The 15,662-nt window shown below is 39.6% G+C and overlaps 3 protein-coding genes and 3 long non-coding RNA genes across 14 annotated transcripts in view; 4 read left to right on the forward strand and 2 right to left on the reverse strand.

Annotated features, from left to right (window-relative positions):
- Nucleotides 1-15,662, forward strand: part of LOC124205555 — a 96,686-nt gene that overhangs the window by 32,456 nt on the left and 48,568 nt on the right. The window lies entirely within an intron of this gene.
- On the reverse strand, nt 2,530-3,183 carry LOC124205558. The gene is made up of 3 exons (XR_006879384.1): nt 3,028-3,183; nt 2,863-2,948; nt 2,530-2,791 (listed from the first exon to the last, which is right to left on the reverse strand). It is a non-coding gene; the product is annotated as an uncharacterized LOC124205558 (long non-coding RNA).
- On the forward strand, nt 3,880-9,857 carry LOC124205543. Of its 7 annotated transcripts, XR_006879372.1 has the most exons (7): nt 6,016-6,520; nt 6,589-6,650; nt 6,730-6,893; nt 6,974-7,104; nt 7,174-7,430; nt 7,490-7,856; nt 7,919-8,409. XR_006879372.1 is itself a non-coding variant. In XM_046602990.1 (3 exons), exons 2-3 carry the CDS (start codon nt 4,615-4,617, stop codon nt 9,617-9,619), a joined length of 1,470 nt encoding a protein of 489 aa, XP_046458946.1. In that variant the 5' UTR covers nt 3,880-4,478; nt 4,554-4,614; the 3' UTR covers nt 9,620-9,857. The 7 variants fall into 7 exon arrangements, 2 of the variants coding, with proteins under 2 accessions (XP_046458946.1, XP_046458947.1); XR_006879370.1 differs by having other exon boundaries at nt 4,555-6,650; nt 7,919-8,193; XR_006879373.1 differs by having other exon boundaries at nt 6,016-6,650; nt 7,174-7,426.
- On the reverse strand, nt 8,586-9,491 carry LOC124205560. 2 transcript variants are annotated; one of them, XR_006879389.1, is made up of 3 exons: nt 9,233-9,491; nt 8,942-9,148; nt 8,586-8,878 (listed from the first exon to the last, which is right to left on the reverse strand). It is a non-coding gene; the product is annotated as an uncharacterized LOC124205560 (long non-coding RNA). The 2 variants fall into 2 exon arrangements; XR_006879388.1 differs by having other exon boundaries at nt 8,942-9,491.
- On the forward strand, nt 10,664-11,661 carry LOC124205561. Of its 2 annotated transcripts, XR_006879391.1 has the most exons (4): nt 10,664-10,750; nt 10,855-11,005; nt 11,067-11,161; nt 11,373-11,656. It is a non-coding gene; the product is annotated as an uncharacterized LOC124205561 (long non-coding RNA). The 2 variants fall into 2 exon arrangements; XR_006879390.1 differs by lacking the exon at nt 10,664-10,750 and having other exon boundaries at nt 10,802-11,005; nt 11,373-11,661.
- On the forward strand, nt 13,454-15,227 carry LOC124205542. The gene is made up of 2 exons (XM_046602989.1): nt 13,454-14,285; nt 14,358-15,227. The coding sequence occupies exons 1-2, from the start codon at nt 13,468-13,470 to the stop codon at nt 15,160-15,162; spliced, it is 1,623 nt and encodes a 540-aa protein (XP_046458945.1). The 5' UTR covers nt 13,454-13,467; the 3' UTR covers nt 15,163-15,227.

A 15,662-nucleotide genomic window follows, 5' to 3' on the forward strand; every position in this document is an offset into this window, starting at 1 on the left:
ATGCACCGGTTCCAAATTGGCACTCAAGTGTAAACAGAACGGTCATTAGCCCATGGTTATGCGATGACACACACCACGCACCTGTATCTTTCTCTTATCTTTATAGTTCACTCACCTCTGCTATATAGATTGGAATCCAAATAATCACAATTAATCAATCATATGCATCACGTGACGCTTTCCATATAAAAAGGGCTTGCTATCTTCAGGCTCTCCATGTCCTTATTATACGTTCACCTGTACCGTCACATCGGGAATTCCCGGTGACTTTCTAAATTGGTACATGCGTTCATTTGTTTCCGTTTTTGTTTTACGTATGTTGTCTATTTTGTTTTGGAGGGGTGCTGAACTGGTCCTTTTTCTGTGTGTTAAACAAGTGCCAACAGCATCGGACATGCATTATAAGCACAACACGGGTTTTTCCCATATTCTGCAATGTTCTGCATTCACCTGATTTATTTCAAAAGAAACTTTCGCGAAATCAATTCCTATAATAACCTTGGAAAGTTTTCTTCCGTCAGGTATATAAACCTCTTGGGCGACTACAGATCCTCAGCACTCACATCACATTTCACTCTCACACAGCACAGCATCCAGCATATCCAGCATCAAGTCGACTCTAAAATGCGTTCGCTATTGATCCTCCTCTGCTTCGTCATGGCCGTCGCATTTGTTGGTAATGTTTAATTCAATGTATTAATGTTTAAAAATATTGAATGTCAATTCTCGTCTCGGTGCGCATTCTCATCAGTCTATTTGATTTGATTCATTTCTTGATATTTTTCAACACAGCCGGAGCCCCCAGATCGTGGGTAGTAATCCGTGCACTTGGGGACCGGGTTTCTGGTGCGCCAGCTATGCAAACGCCCGGCAATAATGCGATGTATTATTAATTATCAATTAAATTTAAAATAAGTTCAACAATTAATTTTGTTTTATTTTGGGAAATTGACACAGGCTTTCGACTATTGTAACCGCGTCGGATGGCAAACGGAATAAGATGTCTTACGAAGCTAACGTAGAGTTATATTCGCTTCTACCTAGTGAATATAACTACCACTTAACTACTATTTTATAATTCGCGCTTTGCGGGAGGGCACGGTGGAGGCTATATTATTGACCATAACAAGAAATAAGTTAATCAGATTATTTGTTGTTAAACAATTGAGAGATTTTTAAAAATACAAAAATGTTCGTTTCAATCTATTAGGCTATATTTCTTTATTCTGCTAACCGGGAAAAAAGCATGATTGGTGTTTTATTTATTTTTGCTATGCAAAGCTGGTTGGTAGGCTAATAGTGGAAGAAAATCGTAGTTTATTTTATTGCCCGAGGCTATTTTTATCATGTCCACTTTAGATTTTTTATTTGAACATCCTATTAGTTGAAGAGCTGATAAATCATTATGACAGCAAAGATTCTAGTTTGGATTTGAGAACTTGTCCATTAGAGTGATGCATGTGAAAAAGCTTCTGCGTTCAGAGCACTTCAAACGCAATAGCCTAACATTGGGGATCAGCAAGTTATGGTCTATTATAATATAGCTAAAAGTGCACAGTACGGGGGCAATTTTTGTTATTGGTTTTGAAATTTAATCACCATGGCGACAAAGACGGCCAAACGAAGGAAAGACAAAGTCCTATAATACGGAATATAAGAGAGTGCGTTTTGAAATCTTTTTCGTCAGCATCGATTGGCAATCAACAGGAGAACATCGCGGATGGTGACGCTGGATTTGTACCACTCTTAGCGAACGATGGACAAGTAGCGGTCGCAAGCGGCCAGCAATAGGCAGAGCAACAAAACGGAATAGTCGACGGTGCACATGAGAACGTAGACCCGACAGGCCAGGGGATCATGGTTGAGGATGATGAACATCTCCATGGCGACCTGGACCAGAAAGAGACACTCGGACAGGGAAATGGCCGCCCAGAAAACGTGGCGAGGGTAGCGCAACTGTCGGGAGAAACTCACCACCAACAGGACGAAACATCCAGTTGAGACACATTCCCATGGCAACGACGGACGTCCGGTAGATTTCCTGAGCCACGGAAAGCTTCTGGCGCATGATAAGGAACTCGAACATGTTATTGAACGTGACATTTGTATGAATAGCGGGTGCGATGCTGCTGGTCGGTTGCAGGTCCATTCTGCTATCTATCTGCGACTAAGATTGAGCTTGTGCGTATTTCACAGATATATGTAAGTGAGTGAGGTTCTGGTCGGTGAACTGTCGAGATGTTTGCGCATGCGGGAAAACGCGCTAGCTGATGCGAGCAATAATTTAACATCAGGCGATTTGTTTTAAATACACAAGTAATGCGATTACAATTTTCCGCAATTTTCGTATGTGCAAATAAAAAATCTAAATTGGACATGATAAAAATAACCTCGGGCAATAAAATAAACTACGATTTTCTTCCACTATTAGCCCACCAACAAGCTCTGCATAGCAAAAATAAATAAAAACCAGCAATCAGTGTTTTTTTTTTTGGTTAGCGGAACAAAGAAATACATTTAGATTGAAAGTTGAAACGAACATTTTTGTATTTTTAAAAATCTCTCAATTTTTTAACAACAAATAATCCGATTCACCTATTTCTTGTATTGCCATTTAGCCTCCACCGTGCCTTCCCGCAAAGCTTGAATAATGAAATAGCAGTTAATAAGTGGTAGTTATATTCAACTATTTAGGTGGAAGCGAATATAACCACGTTCGACTACGTTGGCTTAGTATAAGACATCTCGTTTAGTTCGTTTTCCATCCGAGGCTGTTACAAGCGGCGATAGCCTGTGTCAATTTAACAAAATGAAAAAAATTAATTGTTGAACTTATTTTAAATTATTGATAATTAATAATACATCGCATCGCCGAGCGTTTGCATAGCTACTACACCAGAAACCCGGTCCCCAAGTGCACGGATTACCACCGACCTGGGGGGCTCCGGCTGTGTTGAAAAATATCAATGACGAGAATTAACATTCAATATTTTAAATATTAATATACACCATCGAATAAATCATTACCAACAAATGCGATGGTCAGCACGACGAAGCAGAGGAGGATCAATAGCGAACGCATTTTAGAGTTGACTTGCTGGCTTGCTGTGCTGATTGAGAGTAAAATGTAATGTGAGTGCTGCTGAGGATGTGTAGTCGCCCAAGAGGTTTATATACCTGACGGAAGAAAACCTTCCTCGGGTTAGAATAACTTGATTGCCGAGAGTTTCTCTTGAAAATCTGGTCGATGCCAAAAAAAAAGGTGCAGAACATGCTGGGGAAAAACCCGAGTGTTGAGATTGACGCAAATGCTGTTGGCAATTTTTTTACATAGAGAAAAGGGACCAGTTCAGATACCACGTCAACAACCAAAAAAACGGAAACAATAATGAACATAAGGCCTGGAGAGCCGTGGAGAGCCTGAAGGTATAACTATAGTCCTTTTATATGGAAAGCATAGTCTCAAGTATAATAGTCGCCAACAAATAATGCTCACTTTATTTGTACAGTTAAAGCTATCATGCTCAAAAGGCCCCGCATTAAAATGGAAACATATATAGCAGAAATGTCAACAACTAGACGATTCTTTATCTGTATGTATATAAAAACACAGCACACACAAAATAACAAGTGAATTGTTTATTGTTTCCCAACGCTGTACAAGTCTATTAGTCTATTACCGTATCTCCTTTTGGGTCTTATTCGGTTTTATCTTGTGATGATGGACTTGAATGTAACGGGATATGTTTGATGATTCATCATTAGGGACTATAGTTCGATGTCAGAGTGCTTTACGCGTGCTAGTGAGCGCCAATTTCGATAAGGGAACTTTGAAGGCGCAAACGGGAGCAGTCAGCAAGAGATAACGTGATTGTCACAGTCGTGAAAGTTCAATCGCGACACACAGATGTCGTGCGTTTGCGTTCATTCGTGAAAATGTTCCCGTGGCTGTTGCAGTTGTAAAACTCGCACAACACTAGATGTCCCGTAACTTTGTGATAACTTTTGGCGACAACTCAAGTTAGTGAACAAAAAAATTGAAGTCTTGATTAGACGGAAGAGTTTCGAGTTCCCTCTTCTTCAAAAACGCAAAGTAAGGCTTATTTAGTTTATTTTAATTATTACCTGACATACCGCTTCACAAACAGCATAGTGATAATTTGATACACGTGTGTCAGTCAACGTACCGCATAACCCCATGACAAACACACCAGGCGTGGCCTTGTAAATCGTTCAACCTTGTCCACAATTGTTTACCTTGAAACTAATTGAACCCCATAGCCAATGTATACACTAGAATAATAGAATTAAACGAAATAGACTATCCCTCTGACCTTGTTTCACACTCTATGCCAGCAGTTGGCGCCCTTATAAATAGCCTGTTTTTCTTTATACTTGAAAATCAGTTGTCTTTGAGTTCTAGCAGAGTGACTATCTACATACTTTCTCTTGAGCTATTACAGGTGAACCACTATATGGTAAATAAAATAATTTCCTTCCTGAGATGTCAATAACTTGAATTTGAATTGACTCCACCATTTGTTTCTTTATAGTTTCGGACATCCTGCGACCTTGTCATCTACTGAGAAATCACCTGAATAGCGTCCGTCAAAGATGTCGATTTCAAAAATTGAACTCGGGTTGCCGTTTGGTTTCCAGCCCGACCCAATTCTAGAAACGGCCACCCCGGAGCAACGCGCTATCGTTCTGACGACAGGCTGTGTGGCTCTGAAGGCCCTTTTGTTTAAGACGGACTCCCTTTCAAATGAGGAAGCGTACAAGAAAGCTACTGCCGAACAAGCTGAAAAATGGTTGGCAGAAAAATCTGAATTAGAGAAGAAGGCTTTGCGAGAGAAGAAGGAACTTGAGGATAAGAAGGCCGCCGAAGTGAGACAGCTGAACGACAAACTGATTGCTGAACAGAAAAAAATCAAGCGCAAGGAGGAAGAATTAACCGAAGCCGACACATTGCGCGCCAAAGCCGAAAGAGAGGCAGAAATATTGCGCAAGAGGGAATCGCAAACGCTCATCGATGAACGAACCCGCACCCGCAGCCAAGTGGAATCTGAAAATTCGCGCGAGATTGAAAAACTCACCCAGGAACTCAAAGAGACAAAATCCAAAATTGAAGAGACTGAAAAGGCTCTCAGAGAAGCTCTGAAGAAAGTAGGTGATACAGCTTTAGAGGCAGAGAAGGATAAAAACGCCGCAGTTGATAAGGTGCGTGAAGAATCGACAGCGAAAATTCTGGCTCTGACGAGTCGCCAGTCCAACTCCTCGTTGAAGGGGCAGGACAACGAGAAAATGTTCGGTGAACTTCTTCACAAGGTTTTCGGTATCAGCGCAGACTATGTTAAACAGGAGCATCGCATCGAATCTGGTGACCACATCATCGAATGGGAAGGACTCAAGCTCATGTTCGAGAACAAGTACTACGAGAAGCAAGTGACGTCTGATGAAGTGGAGAAAGCAATCAAGGATTTCAAGAAGCATCCCGAGTGTGACGTGCTCATCTTTGTGAGCGAGAAAAGCAGCATTGCCAAACACCAGCGACCAGGTCACTTGGATATCGACATCGTCGATGGGCGGGCCGCTATTTGGATCGGCGAATTCAATCGCAACGAAGACAAGGTCGTCTACCTGCAGATGATTGCGCAAGTTATCAGACAGCTTGCTAATTTTCAGAAGCGGGCGAAGGAAATCGGAGATGGCGATGGTGTTGTTGAGGATTACAAGAGCAAAATACTTACTATCCGCCGCTATTTTGAAAGTACCAACGAAGACTTAAAAAGTCTTGTCAAGGCACAGTTCGCTTACCAACGTGCACAGAAAGTGGCATGGGACGCGCTGAAAGAACAAATAAATACGTTCAAAGGTAATTTCGATCGCCGCCTACAAAGTGCGATGAAAGATGAGAACGACGAAATAGATTATTCATCCACTGTAGATGATAGTCAAATTTCCCGATAGGGATTTATCGGCAAACGACCCTGTCCTCCCACCCCCCACCCCACCCCACCCGACCCCACTCTACCCACCTCCTACTCCGACTGTGCGACGACGTCTCTTTCTTCTACGGCTCGATAGCTGTTTTCGGAGTTTTTTACTCGATTTCTCTCTGGGAGGTGGCGCTGTTCCTCTCGGAGAGATAGGGAAACGATTTTCGTCTGGGGGGTTCCATTAATGTTTTATACGATTTGCGGGGGTTTTCGTGACGGTATGCAAATCGCGACCGTCTTGTAGAGGAGATGTTATTACAAGGAGCCGTCGTGGTCCCGCTTGGATTAAAGGATAGGGGTCGGCGTGAGATAAATCGAAGAAAGAATGACTTTTTTTAAGTTATTTTTTCTTCCGTCAGGTGGTTCTGACGCCAATCCATAATTCAAGGCCGACGAACTCCAACGCGGCCATGGATTAAACTATAGGTGAATCATAACAATACCAGCTAACCTTGGATTGGAATTCAAAAACACAAAACAAGGCTGGCTGCTAATCAATCAGGGCAAGGTTAAAGAAAAATGTAGGCAAATTTTAAAGAATGTAGTATATAATCCTTTGATTGTAAATTATTTTCCCTACTACGTAAAGCTGGTACAATAGCCGTACGGTTTTTTATATACCGAAAAGCATTCATTCATCATGGAGTCCAGGTATAATTAAATTATGTTGGTCTCTTATTGAAATAAAATTGTCCTTACTTAACGAAATTCAACTTTGGATATATCAAAGGATGATTTACGATGTGATGGTAGAACAATGCTGGATTACCACCCTATAATTCTTGAAACTACATTAGTTTCCAATGCCAGTGGATCGGCAAGGCTGAGACTTGCAAACTCATCAACATCTGGAAAATGAAATTTGCAAATTCCTACAAAGATCCTATGCTTCAGGTGATACAATTAATTTATGTCAACTTTCTTTATTGACACGACAGCAACATTGGGTCTTGTATGTTGACATATTGATATAGCTGATGTGATATTTCCACCAGTCCTGATGTATCAACACTGGTGCAGAGTCTACGACAAGCCTTGGCCCTTGAAGCTAAATTCCAACCAAAGCTTCAACTTCTGCCAACACTCAACAGCCAGCAATACAGGAGTAAGTATTCTGTAATGCTTCTTCTATTGAGAATACAAACTAATTTGTAATTTGTTGTTTGTGTTTTAGGAAAGTGGTGAAATTATGTGTGCAATGAGGGATGGAGCTGCTCATGTTCTTCGCTGCATGAAAGTCTGGTATGATCTTCCTTATGCAGTTCTTCTGGATGCTCTCAACATGATGGACTGGTTCATGAGCCGCATGAAAGCACTCCTAAACACCTCTCATGGATAGCAATCAGCTCCTTCCATCTAGCAGCTTGCCAATGGGTGGAGAGGATTAAACAGAACAACATTGAGGTATCTTCCATTCAGAGTCCATTGTAGGTATGTTGACAGTTTTAATTGGCTAGTATTCAGGTTGTCTAATAAATTTTAATTAATAGATTGTTCCTGAACCTCAATATCTGGTAACGATATCTTAATGTAAATGTACCGCCGGAGACATCAACCGGATGGAAAAAATTGTCGAAGCCAAGATAGCTTGTCTACCCCAAGAAGAACCGGTCACGACCTTAACATTCCTCAACCTGTATCACTCACTTCTCTCGACGACTTTACCTGCCGCTCTTCAGCAAGACCTTCTTATTCTTTCATGCAAGCAGGAGACCATTTGCTGTGACGCAAAATAATGCTGCCTTTCCCTCATCTCTTTTGGCTTTCGTCCTACTGTTTGTCGAAATGAAGTGTCACCAGCCGGCCATCGAGGTTATTATCAGAGACGTTTTACTAGAACTTCAGCGACTTGTTCAGGTATTTAGTGGTTGTGCTTGTTTGTTGATTCCAATTTTGTAATGCTGATATTTTACCTCTAGGTCAAAGATGACTAGTTGAAGGAGTGTATAAGAATGGTCACTTCGGAAATGGCACCTTACGATGGCTATGCCCAAAGCAATCCGTCTCATCGTCAACGACTTACCTGGAAGTTGTCCTTTTTCTACTATTTCTTTGCCTTCTAAACCATTTATAATAAGTTTTGCCTTTAGTAAAGCAAAATGCCTAGCTTTTTCTAGTCCTATACCACTTACTTGTTGAGCCTGTGTAAATTCGGGTCTCAGTGATATATGATTACCACTCTTAACAAGAAAACTATATATTTCTTTACTCACTACATCAGAAGTTTCTCCAAGTGTGCGGTCGAAAATTTTAGTCGAAATTCCCTTCATAGATAAGAGAAATAAAGCCGTAATTTCATCCTATAAACGTTCAATTAATCTATCAAAAATCTTATCTTGTTTAGGGTGGTTATTAACCTTATATGTTATTTATATAAATTTAAATACTATAAATAATGGTTCGAAATTAACTGAAAAAAGCAACAAGACTTCTGTAATTTTACGTAATTTCGATGTTACGTCATGACGTCATACGTCGAGTATGACTTGATAACCACCCGAATCATAAGTATCGGCTTTGACCTATTCATGAACTTATATAGCCCACAATTATAAAAGCAAAATCTCCTGTCCTATTTACAATAAATGCTTGAATTGCCGCTTTATTTGCCGTTTCTTTTTTATACCAAAAACACTTTAATTCAGACAAGGGGCGATGGTAAAGAAATTATATAGTCAACCTAGGTTACAAAGAGATAAGTAAAGCTCTTGGAAGATTTATATCACCGCTTAAATGTTATTTCTCTAAAAGTTCCATCTTTAAGAATGTCATAGCTGATGTCTTACAACTGGCAATTTTCCTAACAGCAGTAATCATTTTAATACCAGAAAAGCTGCAGCATTTCTAGGTGTTGGAACTACTAGGAAAGGGTTTCCAATCTGAAAGTGAAAACTTATACTATTAGACTATTTATTTCAAATTTAAAGTTTTAACCTACAAACCTTCATCAAAGTCAGTACACAAGGAATGTTCTCTGTGTTTAGTCTCTTGGTATCATGATAAGGATCATCTGAGAGCTCCACATCAGGTTGATATCCGTCCATGGTTGCTATTTTAATAGATGGAATTGTGTGTGTGTGTTGCAAAAAAAGAGCCGATTTCTCAGCCAATGACACTGCATCATAAGGGTTCCCTCCACATTAAAGAATCTATTTTAATGCCATTAAAATGTTTCATGAGAATTTGTTGATTGGTGGAAATATCACATCAGCTATATCAATATGTCAACATACAAGACCCAACATTGCTGTCGTGTCAATAAAGAAAGTTGTCACACCCCATACTTTCGAGTCAAACTCGCGCGTAGGTTTATAATTTTTGGGGCGGATTCATTTCGGTTAGCAATTTTTTTTCCCGTTCCTATTGTTATGAGGCTTTTTTTTATCCCTACAAACGATTAATCGAACAAAAACATCGAACCCAAAGCTAAAAAGACACAAACTCCGCAAAAAAAAACCCTATCGGGAAACTCGCGCGCGAAGCAAGGGATCGGCATAAATACTGCTGAAAAGAAAAAACGAAAGGCAGCTGCGCCAAAGGCAACACCCAAAGGAAAGAGAAATTGTGATGGACAAATCGACAAATCGCCAACCAATACAACATTTCAAAATGATCCTTGACAACATTCTACACATGAACTTGGAATGGAGCAGGTCTTGAGCGTATTCGGTGCCGAAGACCATATAACAATAATCAAGAACCTTTTCAAAATTAAATAGTCCTTCAAATTCTTATCAAAGACGCTGGCGTGTGCTGCTTAAACCAAAACTGCAATTATTTTGCAAAATTACTATTCTATACCCTGAATGTATCAACTTCCCCAAGTTTTCTTATTTCCCAATATTATTCGAAATATTATTTTAGGACATTTACAAATACATTGATTGAATGCAAACTACTGTATGTTACATTATTTTTCTACATAATCCGAACTTGCGTTACTTTATACAAAATAGTACCTTCGATATATATAAGGAGATAGATATAAGAGTATAGTTATATTATCTAGTTGGGTGGAGAAGAATGGCGATGAATTTCTTCCCAAGTCAAATGAACGGAAACACTATTATACCTGAAACTGAACTGTAACTGGTTTTATTTTTTAAATAATGTGGATAATTCCATCCTCCTCTTCATCGGCAAAAGGATTAACACAAATCGGCATACAAAAGCGCTGAGGGATTCATTTCAGAGCGCTATATTAATTGTGAATTAGTGAGTTAGTCCTTCCGACAGTTACGGAAAAGAAGGCGTGCTGTGAAAGGACATTATATTGCTGGAAATTAGATCATCAATTTCTTCTCAGGCAACGAAATTTGGAAATGCACTTCCGGAAACTAACTTAAAATTTTAAGTATACTGTCACGTCCTTGGCCGCTTGGCGGAAGAGAAACACTCGATGGGGATGAGCACTGTGGGGTGGAGAGCGAGATGTAATACACGCAAACTTAGTTTCGCTATTCCGAAAATACCTGCTGGAGGGTCTTATTGTGGTGGTTTTGATTTTATTAAAATAATCCCGTTCCGTTTAAACAGCGGATGTCGAGCGCATATGAGATAACCGCTTTGATCGTTTTTAGCGGTTTGAATTTAGGCGGGTCGATTGTTTAAAAATTTCTATCGATATCTTACTAAGAATAATTGAGAATATTCTGTCGTCTGCTCTCGGTTTTGTGTTTCAAAGTTTCCAAAAAAAGAGACGAAGTTTGAGATACAAAGAAAACTGAATATCACTCTTTTAGAAACGTACTGTACGTGGCTGCACGAAAAATAGTGCAATAAATAAAACTAAGGTCGTCGTGTGAAATCTGTGGTGCCATAGCTAATTCCATGCTCTCCACTTTTTGTTTGGCAGTTAAACCGGTTAAACAAAACTAATAATACAAATGCACTGATTTTGCTTAAAGGATGGATAATGGACAGCTGATGGAGCTAAAATAGAAGAGATAAACCTGTTCCCAATTTATGAAATCCTGAAATATTAGTCCCTGACTATCATTTGTCACGTAAGCCCCCTGACAATGCATGGTAGTTTGCTTTCACTATGTAACCTTTTTCTTTTTGTAGATTTGAGGCCAAAGCCACCCCATTATAATCACAAGAAATGCCAGTTTTCTTGATAAAAACCTGTCATCAGTAACAGTCTTAGTAAGATTGATTGGGTAATGATTTTCGTTAATATTGTTAACAAAGTGACTTGCTTGATATTTTATTGATGCAGGCTTGCTTAAATGCAGTGTGTATTACATATAAATAAATTCTCATATTAGTTTAAAATTAGGGTTCACCATCTGTCTCATTTTCAACTTTTCCTTTATACTCGTTTTGTTTTGTAAACATTTTTCGTAACCCAATTTTTCATTTTGTATTTAGATAAACAGCATCCCGTTTGATTGGGGAAAACTACCGACCAAATCACGAAGTTCTTCTTCTCCTTTCTTTAATGTCCTCGTGTACACCCATGTGAGTGTGGGTGTATTCACAAGGACACCTTTTTTCCTCAGTTTTTCATCAGTTCTGGAGTAATTCAACTCTTCAGCCAATTGAGCAACTGTGGATGCCTGGCTAATTTCCCAGGCTTAAAGGTAGGAACAATTCAATTCCTTTTGACTATTTGGTGGCGTTGATTATCAATCGTGATTGATATTACCGGATATTACTGCCAAGTACGATTATTCCTGAGCTAGGCCTTTGACTGGAACTGTTTTCTCTTGTCGTTTTTGTTGACTCAGTCAGGATTTTTTTTAAACAACTCGTTCATAGAACTACTGCAGATCAGCCTTGTTTTGTTTTGTTTTGTACTTCACAGCTATGTCTGTGGGTAAACATCAAATTCCAAAATATTTTTTTATTTTAAACTTTATGACCAAGAGGGACCTACACAACAACGGCAACTCCACGTATCTCTCGCTTAACGTAACAAACCAGTTCATATTTTTTTCATCTCTTGTTATTATTTTGAATTAATTGCGCAGTAGGCCTACTAGTAGATTTTTTTTTTACTGCCTGAGATACTCTTACTACTATACTGCTGACTATGGCAACAATTCAAAATTTTAACATTAGATGACTGTCCGGCTCAGGTCTGGCTGAAATGTCATTTTGTTCTCCATATTCAACTGTATCTGAGCAACAGACAGTCTTTGAGTTGTCAGTCATATGCCAAACGGAACATAGACACACGGTGACAGTTAATCAGGATAATGCGGTATCTAAGAGGTATGCCTGGATCCGGACAACATCCGGAATTCACGCGAATAAAAAGCCTTGTGACGCTCGAGAGTCGAGACCAGCACGCATTGTCAGGATTTTCGTGTCGTCGTGGTTAATTAGACAATTATTTATATCTGTTTGTAAATACAGCACACATATAAAAATAAAAATAACAAGAGCTGTTTGTTTCCCAACGCTGATGTGCAAGCGAGTGTGCAAGTCTAATATCTCCTTAGTCTTATCTTGTGATCACAACGTGATCCTGGCCGTCCCGTGTTTACATGGGTGAGTTATTGGGTGCGTTAGTCGGCTATTACCTTGCAGGGAAATTAACATACAGCGGCATGTATATTTGCATGATTTTAATAAACATCATGGGGTGGATTGGATCAGAATCCGAATGAAATAAAAATTCGGCAAATTAATGGCGCGGTACTGCACTTCTCCTCGCAATCAGAGTCGAATTTTTCACCAACTCTGCTTTAACTTTAATCGGTTCCTTTTCCATTATTTGCCGGAAGTAATACACACACTACACGAATTATGGCGTCCCAACCCCCAAGGGACCATTAAAAAGAATTAGAAACGAAATTTTACGAAATCTTTTCAAGGTTAAAAGGAAAGAAGAAACGTGTCGAGTCTTTTGGTTTCATGATGCTGTCGTATCGGTTCACATATGACGTCACGCTTTGAGGGGGGAGGGTAACAAAAATGCGACGAAATAGAACGCCATTTTGGCCATCGCCACTACCCTCTACCGGGAAGATTCTTTTTCCAACGGGCAAAAAAATTTAAAAACTTTTTGCCAGCTATCGTTTGAACAAAAAATTTTGGAGTTATTTCTTCTTTAAAAAATGGAGGGGGTGAAGGCGTGAAGCATTTTGTGAAGTATTATAGGAGTGGTCCAGGTTTTTGCTAAAGGCTGTGACCAATGGGGAAGGGGGTAAAAAAGCGCCAAAATCGCGTTCGAGTGACGTCGTATGCGAACGCCCAAAGCTACAGAAATATTTCTTCGATTTCTCTACCTTCTTTTTGGTTCCCTGTAGTTTTTTCAGTCAATCAGTTTGCTGTAGACCATCGGCTGGTAGAGTCTATAGCTGGTAGTTATTTTCACCAAACTATAATTCTGTTTTTCAATTATTTTGTTATTCAAAATCTCAGTTTTGGTGAGTCGACTGAACATTTCATATTATTAATTTCAATTAGATTTAACGATACGTTGTATTTTTTTTTCAGTTTCGCCAGTTCTTTCGAGATGTCTGGTAATCCGAAGATGATTTTGCCTTACGAGTGGATCCTGGAGAATGTCGAGGAAGAACCGATGACGATCGCGTCGAAAATGATTTCGTTTCGTGGCGAAAAAGTATTCCGTGTGGGTTTGAAGAACTACGCGGTAGATCCCGTTTTATTTTTGGTGGCAATTGATCTGAACAAAATGGGAATGATGGTATTATACGTAATGTACGGCATTCAAGGTAGTGGCATTGGCCCAGCAACGATGGAGCAAATGATGAAGGAGAATATCGGCGATGGAGGAAGTCTGCAGTTATTCACCATTAAACTTGCCGAAAAGGTCGTCGGAAACTGCACGTTTTCATTTCGAATTGTCATCGAAGGAACTTATGGCTATTCCTATCAACTGTCTGATCGTCTTGCCAAAGACCAATTATGGGCTACTGTAAAAGATAATCAGTGGACGGACGTTGAATTTATCGTGAAAGAGAAAAAAATTTCTGCCCATGCTGCTATTCTTGCTGCCCGCAGTGAAGTGTTCGCAGCCGAATTCGAGAAGAAACAACCGGGAAGAAATGGTCCTCAACAGATCCAAATCGATGGCGTGGAACCTTCAACTGTGGAGAAATTTCTTCACTTTATCTACACGGGAGAGACAATGGGAACATTTGCAGATGAAGGATTGCACAAATTAGCTGCTCACTATCAACTTCCAATTCTTTCTGGTTTATGCCGAGTTGCACTGAAGAAAATTGAAGCTACGCAGATGGTAAAGCTCATTGAGAGTATAAATAATGGAGTTGACGGAGTATCCCGAGGAGTTCATTCTTCCAAAATCATGTAACGTATTGCTTCCCTCATTTATTATTTATTTTATTTCATTTATTTTAAATTATTTCATTGTCTCCATAGGCCGGAGAAAGATACGGAAATATTTTTTGATGGAACCACGCCCACCTTCAGATGCGATTTGTCGTTTAATGGTTCTCAAATTGGAAAACCAAAATGTTTGATGCAATATCAAAAGGAAGACGTGTTTTTCGCTCACTTTACTGGGCATCGCAATGGCAGCATTATTAGTAAACCTGGAATTCATTTTTCATGCGCCAAGCATCGAAAATTCGGCTTGAAAATTGAAGATGTTTATTTCAGCTGCCAGCCGAAACCTTACAAATGGTTCAAAATGGAAGCGAAAATGTTAAAAAACAGCGCTGAAGTACTTCTACACTTCACCTCCAATTTGGAGTTCGATTTTAATTACAACTCCAATCAATCATACTTCGACATCAAAACGGTCAGCACAATCGGCAATTATTATTACGAGATGATGGATGACGATTGGTGCAAGGATCTATGGGCCGCCGCAACAAACAAGAAGTTTACCGATGTCCAAATCTATGTTGGGAATATTGAAGTAATGGAAGGCCATCGAGTTATTCTATCAGCTCGTAGTCCTGTCCTGAATGCATCTTTAAACAAGACCAGTAAACCAGCAGAGAAATCCATCGTCAGATTCGAGGCGGAATTCGATGTCGAAGTTGTAAAGAATTTCCTAAATTTCCTGTACACTGGCCGTTTAGAGTCGAGTGCCAGCGTCCATCAACTTGGTAAATTGGCCACAATGTACCAAGTGGAGACTTTGAAAAATGTGTGTCAAGTATTTAATGTCAGCCCACCGGATGCAGAAGAACTAACCAACTATCTTCTAGAGCTGTAATTGCCGGTTAATATTCTACATTTGTTGTGTATCTCTTCGTTTGAATACAGCAATTTGATTTCTCATATTTGTATTAGTTTTTTTTTGGGATTTGGGCGGAGGACGAGACAATCGATGGCAAGCAGCAATGGAGTGGAAAGAGATGCTGCATGCGCAACTTCTATATTAGTTTCAGTATAATTCTGCCAAACCGACGAAATTATAAACCTATTTAAACTTCCACGTGTTTCAGGTAGTACAAATGAATTTCAGGTTTATTTTCTGTCCGCTTGTGTAATAAATAATAATACAAATTGTTACAGAAAAGGGAAAATTGTCTTATTACGGAATTGGGTCATCACATCGAATGAAACGAAACTGCAATCCGATCCTTCGTCAAGGGCAATTCTGAGGGCTTTCTATCAGGTCCTGCTATGTATACTACCAGCCGGAAGTCCAAAACATACGCATTTAATCCACAATTTAATGGTCGTTGAGTGGCCCTGCCTGCACTCAACTAA

This window comes from Daphnia pulex, chromosome 10 (assembly GCF_021134715.1).
Source record: "Daphnia pulex isolate KAP4 chromosome 10, ASM2113471v1".
Lineage (NCBI taxonomy): Eukaryota > Metazoa > Arthropoda > Branchiopoda > Diplostraca > Daphniidae > Daphnia > Daphnia pulex.

What these genes read in the sequence shown, in the direction of transcription:
- LOC124205543 (XM_046602990.1), top strand. Translation starts at nt 4,615, where the DNA reads ATGTCGATTTCAAAAATTGAACTCGGGTTGCCGTTTGGTTTCCAGCCC. An exon ending in CCACTGTAGATGATAGTCAA is followed by an intron (nt 5,959 to 9,493) that starts ATTTCCCGATAG and finishes CAAGGGATCGGC; the next exon opens with ATAAATACTGCTGAAAAGAA.
- LOC124205542 (XM_046602989.1), top strand. Translation starts at nt 13,468, where the DNA reads ATGTCTGGTAATCCGAAGATGATTTTGCCTTACGAGTGGATCCTGGAG. An exon ending in GTTCATTCTTCCAAAATCAT is followed by an intron (nt 14,286 to 14,357) that starts GTAACGTATTGC and finishes TTGTCTCCATAG; the next exon opens with GCCGGAGAAAGATACGGAAA.